The 15,478-nt window shown below is 36.1% G+C and overlaps 1 protein-coding gene across 2 annotated transcripts in view; it reads left to right on the top strand.

Annotated features, from left to right (window-relative positions):
* LOC148945852 (uncharacterized) overlaps nt 1–15,478 on the top strand; it is a 78,186-nt gene continuing 62,708 nt past the window's right edge. The window contains exons 1-2 of one of the 2 annotated variants that reach the window (XM_089097852.1): nt 1–120; nt 14,472–14,733. In XM_089097852.1, the coding sequence (XP_088953978.1) occupies nt 14,509–14,733 (225 nt within the window). In that variant the 5' untranslated portion in view covers nt 1–120; nt 14,472–14,508. Of the gene's footprint in view, nt 140–14,471; nt 14,734–15,478 lie in introns of both variants that reach the window. The other variant, XM_089097853.1, reaches the window with a different exon arrangement.

Here is a 15,478-nt window from a genome sequence, read left to right as displayed (position 1 = left end):
CAAGTATGGCACCAAAGCATGTCAATATTTTTGTAGAATTCCAGGGGCAATTCCGAGACTAGAGACTAGAAATTTTTGTAGCAATTCCGAGCCTGCTGATAAATAGAAGAAGAAAGAAAGGTTATTTTCCTTTTCCAAGGTTGAAGTTAATTTAAAAAAATTGTCTTCAAGATTTGAAATTGATAGAATTTATCTTTCTATTAATGTCTAGTTCTGATCCATATCTCAGACATGAACAGTGACTTTAAAAATAGAGAGGTCCAAAAACCCTTCTTTTCACCTTTCTCATTGAATGGGCTATATTTCTTGCCCTGTTTTACCAGTAAAATTATAGATGATGTGCTTATGTCTAACCTAGAAAGTGGGCTAGGCCTATTGAAAAAGGTGAATGAAACCCAGAAGGGAATCCAGAGCCTCAATGACCCTCTTAGAATTCCTTGTTCAAGTACTCTCCTACTCTAAAGGGCACTGAACTTCAGTCTTTGCATATATAAGTGATACCTTTAAAAATAGAACTGCCACCTCAGAAGGAAGATGCCCAATAGATATTCTTGAAAAAATTATAGCCTTACTAAATGTCAAACTAATAGGTTATCCAACTAGGCTACAGTTAGTATCAAGATGAATAATACAGATACAAAAATTGTACTGTTTTTAAGCCTTTAATATATGCCTATTTAGCTGAATATTTGGTAAAGTTCTACCAAATCATATTATTGACTTACGCATAAAGTGAATATACCACTCGATGCCTTTTTTTATGCTGATTATGAATATAATAATCATTTCTATAGGAAATGAATTTCAGTCCCCTCCCCCTATATATGCCAATTCAGGGTATATATTTCTACATTAGGGGGGGGGCAAATTTTGTTTCTGATGTAAATGGGAGGTAAGTTTAAACTTTACTGAGACTAAGGTAAAGTAATGGTTTGTTAAAATTTCAATAGGTATTGTCATGTAGGCAAATTTCAGGACCCTCTAGAGGGAGAAAGAGTTAAGGTAGGCACTTCAAAAATACTTTCCCTGAACATACTTTAGCCTATAGACCCATCCCTGAAAGTTTCATTTTCCTAACCAAACCCCTTTCCAAGATAACAAAAAGTAGCTAAAGTAGAATTTTACCTTTTTTAATTTCTAGTTGAATATCTTTACTGAAAAGACAATATGTTTTATTTGCTTATCTGCAAAACTATCACTTTGGGCATAACTTTAAATTTCATACTAAATTAAAGAGAGGTCAAAGGACCTTCATGGTTTCTATATACCTTGCTACTTAGATAAAGATCAACCTTTTGGTAGAACATTTAATTGTTTTATCCATTAAGTTCATGATTGTATGTATCAGTTTTTGGTATCTTTTCATTAACTTATTTATCACAGCACAACCAGATAATTTGTAAAAGAAGATCAATCATGTAAGCACTTGGATGAGGCCTTGACCCTGCTCACCTATCACCAAGGACAAACAATACAGCCAAACACAGTCAACCAACAGTGACATGCTGCATTGCAGTTGATAAATATGAGCCATGTTAAAATCAAGTGTAAAAACACCTCAAATCTAGTGAGTTACTCTCAGTTGATCACCATCAATACTTTAGAATTCACTATATTGAAAACTAATTTTTTTTGAATTGCAAAGTTATTTTATTCATTGAAAAACCTATGAAGATCAGTTTGTGGCTTTAAACATAACATTGTTTTTAAAGCCCATATAATAATAATAATATTTTGTTACCTGTCAAAATTAAACAAAAGAGACAGTACATAAAGATACAAGAAAAAGATACACAAGACAAATACAAAATGCATAAAAATACAAGTTTAAACACAATGTAAATACTCACTAGCAAGAAAAGACTGGTTAAACCATAGAGAAAACAAAACACACTGAGTTCTACTGGCAGAAGATTTCAAACCACAGATGGCTTTTAGTATTGTTATTGAACTTTGACATCTGATTAAGGATGGCTGAAGTTTGGTCTGCTATATTGTAATTCCTAATAAGAAAATAATTTCAGGACCAAAGTGGGAAACAAAGTAGAAACTTAGCATACTTAAAGAAAACAGATCAAAGTTTATATTTATTGCACTTGGGAAAAATTCTCCAAAAGGACTCAAATACAAATTTGCTTCTGTAGATGCAAAATAAGCAATCAGTAGGTTGTTTTTAGATTTGAACCAATAGGAAGGCCAAGGTAAGTAATGAACTGGACTGGCTTAACATTTGTATTTCCAAGAACAATTTGTATTTCACAGTCTTTATTGAGAGTTCATACTGTGAACACCTCTGTTAGATGCAGTCTGGATATAGTCTCATTATACAGTAAGACTCAATTGTGATTCCCCATGGACTTTTCATAATCAACCTTGAATTTGAACTTGGATTATTTAGTTATTTTATAGTGTGGATTATTCCCAACCAAATTCCCATGAGACTTTTTTATAACCAGTCTATCTGTGATTAATTCAGTGACTTTCATCCAATAAAGGAAATCTCATTAATTCAGTGTCCTTGAAAACAATTTCTCTGACTACAAAGCTGTGACGTCACTGCCTGCTTGATTGGATTGAGTTTATATTGGTGATGGTTTTTGGCATTGTAACTAGTTTAGACTTGAACTTATTTACTACTAAAATGGATGAATGTGATGTAAATTGAATATATTCATGATTATGATGGAGCTTGTACATTCTGCACTGCTAAACTGTGCAGTCAAATTTTCATGAAGGAGTCAATAATGAAATTATTGCCAAACATGCGGGTGACTTTTTTGTTGAAAAGTCTATTATGATAGCTAAAACTGACCTATGGTCTCAAGTGTTCGTGGGCGAATGTGTGCCTTGACGGCAAGGTGATCTAGCTAATTACCATCACATAAAGGATATAATTGAGACCTTTCAGAAATGCGAGTCTGATGATTTTATTTTGCCAACTTACGTGATTATTTTGCCTACTGAGGTTCCTGTCATTCCAGCCGTTGCATATTCAAGCCTCACATCAAGGCTTCTAAACATTGACTCCAAACTCAAGCAAATCCGTGAGAAAATTGTGTCTTACAATCTAAAATTCCCTCCTCTTAGTGACCCCAGGCCCCAGCCAATCGCTGATAATCAGGCCATTATTGTCATTTCAAAAGTTCCATCTCACCTTAATAATCCTGCAAAACGCCGTGAAGTGATTGACCTTATACCTGGTCATGAATGTATTCATAGCATAAAGCCCTCCAGAGATAAATTGGTGGTGCGGATTGATCAGACTGCTGCTAAGGACTTTTGCGATTATGTTCCCTCTATTATGAGCAACTGTGACGTCAAAGTAAATGAAACAAAATATATAGGTATTGTGAAAGGTTTATCAAATGCCTTTGACATGAGCATGCTAATTGGCTGTGGCAATATTAAGGATGCAAAACAAATTGGCAATTCTTTTGCTGCCAAAGTGTTTTTTGAAACTGCAATTGCTCTTACTAATTCACTGAAGCTTGGCGTGAAAGTTGGTTATGAGATTTTGCGTGTTCATGAGTTCCAGTGTCAACCGAGGTGCTGCTATAATTGCAAATTGCCTAATCATCTGAAGTCGTCTTGTAATAACCCTAAACGTTGCTCCCGCTGTGCACAAGAGCATGAATCATCCCGCAATTCCCCATGCCAGGCTACCCCTAAATGTGCTAATTGTCATGGCAATCATGTTTCATTTTCTCTAAAATGCCGAATCCTTTGTAATGCTGTAGCTAAACGTGCTAGTCAGCTAAGAAAATGACTATTAAAATCGAATTTTCTATATGCTCATTCAACATTAACAGAACAAAGGATAAGGATGATTCTTTGAACCAGAAATTATCTAATTCAACATTTTGTTTCTACAAGAACATCTTTTGCCTTTGGTGAGTTTGAACTCCCTTCACAGGAGTAAAGAACACTTGGTTTTTGCTAGAAGTGCCCAAAAAACTTCTGGGAGACCTTCAGGCGGGCTGGCCTGCGTATTAAAACATAAACTACTCCTGCTATCCCCTGTGTGTTATCGTGAATGTGATTATTTCATTGCAATCCGTCTTGCTAACCTAGTTCTTATTAATGTATACCTCCCTTGCGACCAAAGATCATTTCCCTCTCTAACAAAGTATACTAAAGCATGTGCATCGCTAAAAACCCTTCTTATTAGTGTTGAGAGTAATGGATTGGATTGGATCCTTTTAGGCAATATGAAATGTGATATAAACTCTACCTCAACATGAACTGATTTATTTTTGGATTTGCTACCTAATGGCTATTGGGTTTTGGATAAAGATGCATCCCATTCATACATACATAATAGCGGTTCATTGTCTGATATTGATCACTGTGTTGTTTCTTCTGGTATTTCTATTAGTGATATTCACATTGACCAGGATGAACATGATTATGACCATCTGCCCCTTTCAGCCACTGTCACCATCAATGCAACTCAGGCTGAACAGAACTTATGTACTAATTACAAAAAGTGGATAACCAACAGAGACTGGAATAAAGCAGACTGGCCTCTATATCTATCTACCCTTGCTCTTCTTCTGTCTACAGTTAAAGTTCCATTTAATTTACTCTGTACCAGTGTTATATCCCCACAAGCTTGAGTTCAGCTGAATATATATTACAGCCAGATTGTTTCCTGTCTGAAAAAAGCTGAAGAAGTGGCTGTCCCGCTTTGTTGTTTTAAGCTTAAGACTAGAGGCTCAATATGGAAATCTGACCCTGATTTAAAAATTGTGGCTTAGAATTTGGGTAGTGTGTGGCCGCCCTTTAAGGGGTCACCTTTTTGACATTAAACAGAAAACAAAGTTGAAGTTTAAACGTTATCTTTGTAAAGTAAGGTACAATGGTGTAGAATTTCCAAAGACCTCTAGTCAGTGGAAACAGGTGATTAATGTCATGAAATTTGATTCACCTCCTAATGCTGATTGGATCCCTAATGCCTCTTTGATTAATCATTATAATAAGATTTTTAATATTATGAATTATGCGGTTCACTCTCAATTTGTTAACCTCTGTTCTTCTGTATTACCTGCGAAAATCTACCAAGGCCATGTACCTCCCATTTCTGCTGACCGTGTGATTTGTTGTGCTAAGAATTTAAAATCTAAATCATGTGATATTGATGGTATTAGTGTTTTTAACCTTCATATTGATTCCAAAGAATTGATTCATCATTTGCAGTTATTATTTCAAATTTGTCTATGTATGTCTTTGGTGCCTGATTCTTTTTTGTGCGGGAGTGTCACTTTGATTCTTAAACATGGGAAAGATCCGACTAATTGTGCATCATATAGACCTATTACGGTAGCTTGTTCGCTGAGCAAAGTTTTTGAATATGTCCTGCTTCCTGAAATTCTTCCAAATGTTGATTATGTGTCCAATCAATTTGGGTTTAAACCAAATGTTGGATGCCAACATGCGCATCAAATTCTTACTTCTTTTTTAATTCAAGCACAAAAAGATGGATCTGAAGTTCATTTATGTGCGTTAGATATTTCTAAAGCTTTTGATTCGGTTTGTCACTGCCAACTATGGTATTCTCTTTCCCAGCTTGGAGTGAATTCATCTGTTATATTTGTTCTTCATTTTTGGTATGCTAATTCGTATGTTTGACTCCGGTCAGGAAATACCTTTTTTGGTAATATTCCAATTTGGTCTGGACTTAGGCAGGGAGGGGTTCTGTCACCATACCTTTTTAATGCTTGTTTATACCCTGTGCTTTCTCGTATTTTCCCGTCGTGTTTTATGGGTCTAACTAATCTATCTTATATTGCTTATGCAGATGATTTATTACTTATTAGCCATTCAAAATTCACCCTAGCTAAGTCTACCCAGTTTGTTTCTAAGCTTTTGGAAAAAATTGGCCTTGTGCTTAATGCTGAAAAATGTGAGTATTTAGTTTTCAATGCTAAAAACCCAAGTAGTGATTTGAGTTGTAGTTCTTTTTCAGTTAAGCTGGCTCCTGCGTTGCGTTGGCTTGGAATTAGTATCTGCTCTCCTATTTCAGCTATCCGTGCTAGTGCACTTGCGGATATTAAGAATAAGCTTAAAGCAGGTTATGCTAAAATTGTTCCAAATCGCGGCCGACATTCTTGTAAGGCATTGGCTAAACTCTATTCTATGTATTGTGACCATTCCATTCTTTTTCTATCAGGTTTGTGCCCATTTTTTAATAATAATGATATGCAGGATATTAGAGTTTTGTATTTCTGTTATTGTAAATATCTTTTGTATTTGCCTTGTTGGTATAGAAACCGTAAGATTATTCAAATGTTTAATGCAACTGAAATATTGATGTCATATAACAAGTTGGACTCCAAGTTAAAAGATGAGGCCTGCAAGCAGTTGGGTCCTTTTCATCCTCTTGTGCAATTGTTTTGATTTGTATTTGTAGTTTTTTATATTGATATTGTTTTGCATGTGTTTTGTTTTTGTATGTCTTTACTTTTTATTTTCTTTTGTTACTCCACTTTTTTATAATTGTTAGTGGGTCAAAAATAAATTATTATAATTATTATTATTTTAAAACCATCAACGACTGATTTCCAATTAAAAAGCAGGATTTCCAACTTTTCTGCATTAAACTCTAATCCAAGCTGCTTGTAATCATTCTGGAAGATGTTAAAGTTTTCCTCTATACCCAAAACAGTGCAACTCAAATTAAATATATCATCTGTGTATGATATTAACAAAACATTGATACATTACAAGACAGTTGTTTTACATCTCTCTTGCCCTTGGATTATTGTATTATTAAAAGCAGTAGGTGAAGTTATTGCCCCTTTTCTACCCAGGACAACAGGATTATTTTTTTATTTTAAGATGCTGATGCAAGAGCTTAAATTCAGCTTTCAGATTTACATACATATCTTTTAAAGGAAGAAGAATTCTTTTTTTACACTGCACTTTCCCATATCCAGTATCAACTCATCATAAATCAAAGAGTCAAAGACATATTGAACATTGTACACCACACAAGCCAAACTTTATCCAGTTTTCTCAGCATCAATGAGAATAGATGCTACAGCAGACAACATATGGCAACAACCCAGATGCAGCTGGAATCCAAACTGTGAGTCCAGGCTATAACACTTATTTTGGACCTTGTTAATTATCAAAAGCTCAAATATTTTACAAAAAGTTGTCAAAACTATGATTGACCAAAAAGACAAACATTCATGATAAGGTTTGCCTTTCTTTGGGATTGAAGTTAAAGCCCTAATGCAAATAGATGACAGAACTATTCTAGTGATGAAAATCATTTGAAATAACAGTGTAATATGATGAAGGAATAATTGACTACATATTTTGACATAAAACAAAGAAATATTATCTGAACCCCTGGATTTCTTTTTCTTAAGGCTATTAATAGCATTCATTACATACTTTAGAAAAACCATAACATCAGAATCAGATGAACAAGCTAAGAAAGAATGTAGCTCACACTTATAATAATCTGCAAGGCACTTTTCAGTGGAAGAGAACATGTTCTCATAATATTCAACCCAAGTTGATTCAGGGATGTCATAATCCAGTATATTATTAAGGCAATTACTCTGTGCTTTTAGCATAATTTTTCAAAGCTTATTTGGTTTACTAAAGACTTTATCAGAATAAATGGACTGAATTGAGCTCTACTTGGCAAGCTCATTCACAAACTTTTTTTAGTCTGTAATCTTATCTGATTTACAATACCAGACCTAGGAGAGCCATAGTCTCTCCAAATTTTCAACCAAAATTTAGCCCTATCACATGCTTCACAAAGTGCTGGGTTCTTTGACCACCCAATAATTTCTGTGCCACTTTTAATACGCTTAATAGGAACAGCTGCAAGTTTGGCAACATGCAAAGAATGGATAAATTTGGCACAGTAAACATTTAGCTTCTGAGTCTGCACAAGCAGACTTTCAAAGTAGATCATAGGGCACATGGATTTTGTCCAAGATTACATCATACAACTCATTAAATTTTTGAACATAAACCCAATACCAATTTAGTAACTTAATCCACCTTTTATACAACTCTGTGCTGTCTGTATCTTGTGGTAACTGAGCCTGTGGGAAATATAATCTAAACTTGAGTGGGAGATGGTCAGATGTAAAGTTGTTATCCTTAACAAGCACAGAAGGAATATTAACAGATTGGCTTGCTACACATGGTCCAAGTTGGATGTACTTCCAGAGTTATGAATGTATGTATATTTTTCACTTTTGGCTCTGATGCAGAGATCATCACTCATAATACCAAGTAAAACTCTTCTGCAACTTGACACCACATGGTTGTCAAACTCTAGGCTGTAGTTGAAGTCACCTACTATAATACAATGAAGCTTTCCTTGACAAGCTTTTTCCATGCATTTAGAAAATTTAAACACACTAATTGCAAAGCAACATCCCAATTTGTTGTCCCAGTAGTCAGTGGGAAGATAGACATTAATTATAGCCATGTTGTTTACTCTAACAGCAAGGTAGTAATCCTCCAAATTCAAAAGTTCAGAGCTTAGGTTTGATCAAACATACATTACTAAACCACCTGAAGGATGACCACAATCTTTTGTTTGCTTTGCAGGAACAGAATATACATTATGACAAGGTGAAAGATTCAGCAAGTTTATGTGCTGCTCCATTGAAAAAGCTCTTGCAGGCATATTATGTTACACTTACAAAGAAAATCAAGGACAAAAGTGAATTGGTTTATAAAGTTCCCATTGCTATTCCAAGATATCAGACTGTATGATGCTGGGGGTTGCTTGGTCATGACCTAGTAGAGGTTGGCTTCTGTTTAGCAACAGGACAATTTGTGCTGTAGCATGTGTGACCATTTTTTCTTACATACTACACAAAACATAGAACCAGTGCATGGATTGGATTTGCTGGACACATGGTCAGTTGCTCCACAGCAACCACAAATGGCAATATTATTACAATTGGCTGCAAGAGGTTATCCTAATTATATTATTTGTGTGTTTTTGAAAGGATAATGTGGATAATGATGATGTAGATAATAAGATAATGTAGCTGCGGTAGATTGCTGATTTTCTCCCCTGGTTTCATCAAATGATATCACTGTAGTCTATTTCTTGTCTGAAGAAAACACTATAATAACAGAAAAGTTGTACCATTAGAGTCTACCAACAACACTATTTGCAAATAAGCCTATTATAGCCCCTATCATGACTATCACCCCCCTCTAAATAGCCTAGTATGCTCAAGCATGCCAAAATTGCTTATCCAACATGTCTGTAGAATTATTTGGTTTATAATTTATTTAAAACCCAAGTACCTAGAACAAAAGCATGATATAAGCACAAACAAGTGGATTAGTTCACAATGCTGCATCTCCTTTCCTTTCATTTAGGGATGTCTGCCTACATGCCCAGCCTTAAGGGTGGTCTAATCACTCTGTCATTGTGGGTATGTGGCATGACCTTTGGTGTGGTGGTGGAAGGTTGAGTCCTTGTGGCTGGGCAAGTAGCAACTGCATTTTGGGATGTAGGCATAGTACTTGGTGGGGGAAGGAATGGGGAAGATGGTTTGCCATTTTCTCTTGGGATTGACAGACTTCTTGGCAGAGTTCTGATATTTGCAGGGTTTGGTTGAGATGATTTGGCTGAAGGGGTGATGTAGGTTTAGCTATTTTTGTCCCCTATTATTGGTGGGATCCTGACCCACCTGACCCAATTACTTATTCTTAGCCTTTCACAAGATATAAATGACATCAGAGGTAAAAGGAAGGTCAGAGGTAGTCAGGATTAGTTGTTAGATAAGTCACACCGGGTAAAGCCAGAAAATAAAGGGTATATGAGGATAACTGATATGAGTTGGCACAAATATAAGATGATGTGCTGAGAACAAAATGCAACAATAATAACAAAAAGTGGCATATTTTTGGGGATCTGTAAATAAGCTATGTTTACTAGAGTACACATGAACATTATGGTAAGACTCTAGAGTTATGGCTCTTCTGAAGGAAACACTATCATAGGCTGCGCAATAGCACTGCCTAAGTAAAGAATGATGTTGGCACAATGTATTATTTATATGTTTCTTTCTTTCTTTCTTTCTTTTAGACCAGGGCGCTTTGTATTGAATGAGTTGTTGTAGAAACTTTGAAAAGTGTTCATTTGATTGGAAAGGTTTTTATAGAACGCATGGTCGTAGAAACTTCAAAAAGGGTTCATTCGATTGGAAATTCAAAGGGCTAGTGCCCTTTTTAACAGTCGAAAGTGATTGGACAGCAACTAACCTCCCTCTCATGCTCACCATTTGCCCAAACACATCCAATCAGTATTTTGAGATAGCCATTTTGTTCAATGTAGCTGAAAGTTCTGGGAATTGGGTCTTTAAGGATGATAACCCCCTCAGAGCCCTCAGGGCAAGGGTGGTAAGTTATGCCTTGGGGGCATATAAAGTTTTTATAGAAAGCCTTGTCGTAAAAACTTCAAAAAGGGCTCACTCGACTGGAAACTGAAAGGGCTAGTTCCCTTTTTTAATAGTCGAAAGGGATTGAAGTGCAACTAACCCCCCTCTCACACCCACCATTTCCCCAAACACAACCAAACAAAATTTTGAGATAGCCATTTTGTTCAATGTAGTTGAAAATTCTGGAAATTATGTCTTTGAGGATGACAAACCGCCTACACCCCTTCAGGGCAAGGATTGTAAGTTATGCCCTTGGGGCATATAAGGTTATTTATAGATATCGTTGTCTTAGAAACTTCAAAAAGGGCTTATTCAATTGGAAATTGAAAGGGCTAGTGCCCTTTTTAATAGAAAAGTGATCGGAGGGCAACTAACCCCATTCTTACACCCACCATTTCCCCAAACACATCCAATCAAATTTTGAGATAGCCATTTTGTTCAATGTAGTTGGATGTTCTGAAAATCAGGTCTTTGAGAATGGTACCCCCCCCCCAAACACACACCCCTCAGGGCAAGGGTTGTAATTTATGCCCTGGGTTTTTTTTTCAACGTAGTTGAAAGTTCTGGAAATTATTTTTTTTAGGATAACACCCCCCCCCTCCCCACCGCCCTCAGGGCAAGGGGTGTAAGTCATGCGCTGGGGGCATATAAGGTTTTTATAGAGAGCGTTGTCGTAGAAACTTCAAAAGAGCCCATTCAATTTTAAATTGAAAGGGCTAGTGCCCTTTTTAATAGTCAAAAGTGATTGGAGGGCAGCTAACCCCCTCTCACGCCCACCATTTTCCCAAATATATCCAATCAAAATTTTTAAATATTCATTTATTTCAACATAGTTTAAAGTCTGTGAAATTAGATCTTTGAGGATGACAACCCCCCACACCCCCAGGGCAAGGGCTGTAAACTATGCCCTGGGGGCATATAAGGTTTTTATATAAAGTGTTGTTATAGAAACTTCAGAAAGGGCTCATTTGATTGGAAATTCAAAGGGCTAGTGCCATTTTCAATACTCGAAAATGATTGAAGGGCAGCTAACCCCTAACTCATGCCCACCATTTCCCCAGGGGCATATAAGATTTTTATAGATAGTATTGTTGTAGAAACTTCAAAAAGGGCTCATTCAATTGGAAATTGAAAGGGCTAGTACCCTTTTTAAAGGTCAAAAGTGACTGGAGGGCAACTAACCCTCTCTCATCCCCACCATTTCCCCAAACACATCCAATCAAAATTTTGAGATAGTCATTTTGTTCAACATAGTTGAAAGTTCCAGAAATGAGGTCTTTGAGTATGACAACCTTCCACACACACATCCCTAAGGGCTAGGGTTCTAGAGTACTTCTATATTGATTAAGTTCAATATCTCCTTAAACATTCTCTGAAAGTTTCAACTGAATATCCTTCACTATTCTTGAGATATTGCAGATATGCTGTTTTGACAACCTGGATACATATTGTGTATTTTGTTTAAAATCCCTCCCAGAGTCATAGTTATTAGACCTTTTGACTAATTTGAACAGGATGGGGGTCTAAAAAGGACAAGGAGAGTCATTTGCCCTCCAAGCACTGTTCTTTCACGTACTGTGAAAGTTTCAACTAAAATCCCTGAGATGTTGCTGATGTGCCCTTTTGAAAAACAGCAGGTGCAAAGTATGTTTTGGTTTTGTTCAACACCCCCCTCATCATTTTCCTGAAAGTTGCCACAAGTAGATGTAGTAGCAGTTGCAAGTTGTTGATGTCAGAAATACTCACGGTCGCAGTTGCAGCCAGTCATATTAGTAGCCACAGTAGTGATATTAGTAGTAGTGCCCCTGAAAGTTTCAAGTTAATGCCCTTACCCGTTCCTAAGATATTGCAGATATGCCATTTTGATAGCTTGGATGCAGATAATGTCTTTTGATTTAGCTCAACATACCCCTCAGATTTTTTTGAAATTTCATTTCAATACCCTAAGTCTTTTTGGACAGACCCAGCATCAAATATTCCTCCCTTTCCTAATGATAAATCCTGCTTGTAAAAAACGGATAGATTGCACAATTTGCATTCCTTGAATTGGGGGCTGTTGAGGCATGGCATCCCCAGAGGTATATATATTAGATATTTTGACTGTTTTGGATAAAATGTTCTTTAAGATTTTTGTCAGTGTTATGGGGGGCATATGAGGGGGCAAGAGGGGGGGAGGTCTAATTGTATTTTGCTCCTTTTTCAACATCCCTCTCATCTTGCCTTTAAAGTTTCAACTTAATTCCCATTGCTATTCCTTAGATGTTGCTGTTGTGCCCTTTGTTTTGATTTTGTTTGAAATCCCCCTCAACAGTCTCTAAAAGTTTTACCTTAATACCCTTAGCCTTTTTCGAGACTCAGGATCAGACACCCCCTTTTCCCAATAACAAACTTTATATATAGGCCTAAATGATGGACAACTTATATAGCTTACAACACCTGTCCCAATGGCTGTGGGGGTTGTGTCATCTTCAGAGGTATAGTACTTTTTGACTATTTTCAACAAGATGGCTATTTAAAAATTTTGATGATATCTTTAGGAAGAGGATAGCTGAAAAGGGAATGGAAGGTGGACTGCCAGCTCTCTGACCACTTTTCAACATGCTCTGAAAATTTAAACTTGATACCCTCTGCTGTTCTTGAGATATTGCTGATACAAATTTTTGATAAACTGAATGCACAGTATCTTTTGATTTAGTTTAAAATGCTCCTTAACATTCCCCAAGGCTTCACCTTAATACTCTTAGCCTTTTTGAACACACCTAAAACCAAACATTCCTCCTTTTTCTAATGATGAATTCTGCATGCAAAAAAGGACAAACTGCATATTATACAATCTTTTCCCTGGGGGCTGTGGGGGAAATTGCATCCTCAGAGGCATAGTTACTAGATCTTTAGACTATTTTTAACAAAATTGCTTTTTTGGAATTTGAATCAATGTCGAGGGGAGGGGACATCAAAAAGGGCAGTGGGGCTGGTTGCCCTCTAATCACTCTTCCACCATCCCCTGAAAGTTTCAACTTAATACCCTCAGCCATTCCTTAGGTATTGCTGATATGCCATTTTGACAACCAGTATTAACACAGTTTGTTTTGATTGTGTTTGGCAGCCCTCTCGACAGCTGTGGGTGACTATTTCATATCCATAGGCGTAGTTATTTTAAACAAGATGGCTATTTCAAAATTTTGATCAAATTTATTTTTGAGTGTGGATAGCTGGAAAAGTCATGGAGTCCAATATTTTTTTAGGGGGGGGGGGGCAAAAGAGTTTGATCCAATAAACTTGCGTTAGGAGCAAATTTAATTAACGTGATCTTGCGTTAATTAAGTAAATTACACTATTTAGACTACGTTAGGGGGGGGGGGTCTCCCTTGTCCCCCTGGATCCGCCACTGCATGGGAGGGAGCGGGGGCTGGCAGCCCTTCAATCACTTTTCAACATCCCCCTGAACACGTCCTGGAAATTTCAACTTTCAGCCATTCTTAAGATATTGCAGATCCTAGTTTTTGATACACTGGATGCACATTGTGCCATTTATTTTATTACAACATACCACTCGACATTCTTCTAAGTTTCACCTTAATACCCTTAGCCTTTTTGGATACATCTAAAATTAAACATTTCCCCTTTTCCTAATGATAAATTCTGCATCTAAACAATGGGCAAATTGCATAATTTACAATCCTTGCTGTGGGACTAGGGGGAAGGGGGAGGGACGAGGCATCCCAGGAGGCAGAGCTATTACACATTTTGACTAGTTTGAAGAAAATGACAGTTTCAAACTTCTACCTATCATGAGAACAATCCAAGATTCAGGGACTGTTTTACATCATTCATTTTTTACATGATTCTGATTACATCATTTTAATGCTTAGAATTTTGTTTTTTCTCTTCAGGGAGCCTTTTTCTTTTCTTTCTTAATATATTATTCAATCATTGCACTTTATAAACTTGTCTTTTAAAATATTTCTTTTGCTTTGTCCTCTTTTATATTCCCTCTTTGTGATATTTTATTTACAAATTCTACTTTTGTTTTAGGGTTAGTGTTGTTTAGCCATGTTTCTTGTTAGAAGATATGTCAAGTATATCTGAAAAGTTCAAGGCTCAACGGCTAAATCAGCTGAGCAAGAACAATGCATTCCTTGTTGCTAATGGATTGAACAATTCCAGCGTTATGGCTGATGAAGATGAGGAAAACCTGATTGGAAAAGTGAAAAAGAAAAGTGACAAGAAGTTGTATGATGAAGACATCATTGACGGTTTCTCTTTTCTGTCATTTGAATCCCATCAAGATATTGAGGTATTTTTGTTTTATTGGCAACACTGTAGCATTGACCTAAAATTTGTTTGGCTGTAGCGATTCAAAGGGGCTATCAGAAAGTGATTATCAATATTTGACGCAAAAAAAGAAGGGAACAAGAAAAAAAAATCTAATTTGTTTGTTGGCAACACTGTAGCATTAAACTAAAATTTGTTTGGCTGTAGCAATTCAAAGGGGCTATCAAAAAGTGATTATCAAGATTTGACACAAAAAAGAAGGCAACAAGAAAAAACAATCAAATTTGTTTGTCGGCAACACTGTTGCATTGAACTAATATTTGTTTGGTTGTAGTGATTCAAAGGGGTATTAGAAAGTGATTATCAAGATTTGACATTCAAATAGAAGACAAAAAAAAAAAAAAAAAAATCAAATTTGTTTGCTGGTGACACTGTAGCATTGAACTAAAAACTGATTGGCTGTAGTGATTCAAATTCGCTATTAGAAAGTGATTATCAAGATTTGACCCACAAAAAGGAAAGCAACAAGAAAAAAAAAATCAAATTTTGTTTTATTGGCAACACTGTAACATTGAACTAAAATTTGTTTGGATTTAGTGATTCAAAGGGTCTATTAGAAAGTGATATATCAAGATTTATCACAAAAAAAAGAAGGCAGCAAGAACAAAAAAAAAAAAAAATCAAATTTGTTTGTTGGCAACACTGTAGCATTGAACTAAAATATGTTTGACTGTAGCGATTCAAAGGGGCTATTAGAAAGTGATTAT

This window comes from Artemia sp. Qi Xiang Cuo, chromosome 12 (assembly GCF_049724085.1).
Source record: "Artemia sp. Qi Xiang Cuo chromosome 12, ASM4972408v1, whole genome shotgun sequence".
NCBI lineage: Eukaryota > Metazoa > Arthropoda > Branchiopoda > Anostraca > Artemiidae > Artemia > Artemia sp. Qi Xiang Cuo.
Note: the sequence above shows the minus strand (reverse complement) of the source record. Positions and strands in the feature narration are given on the sequence as shown.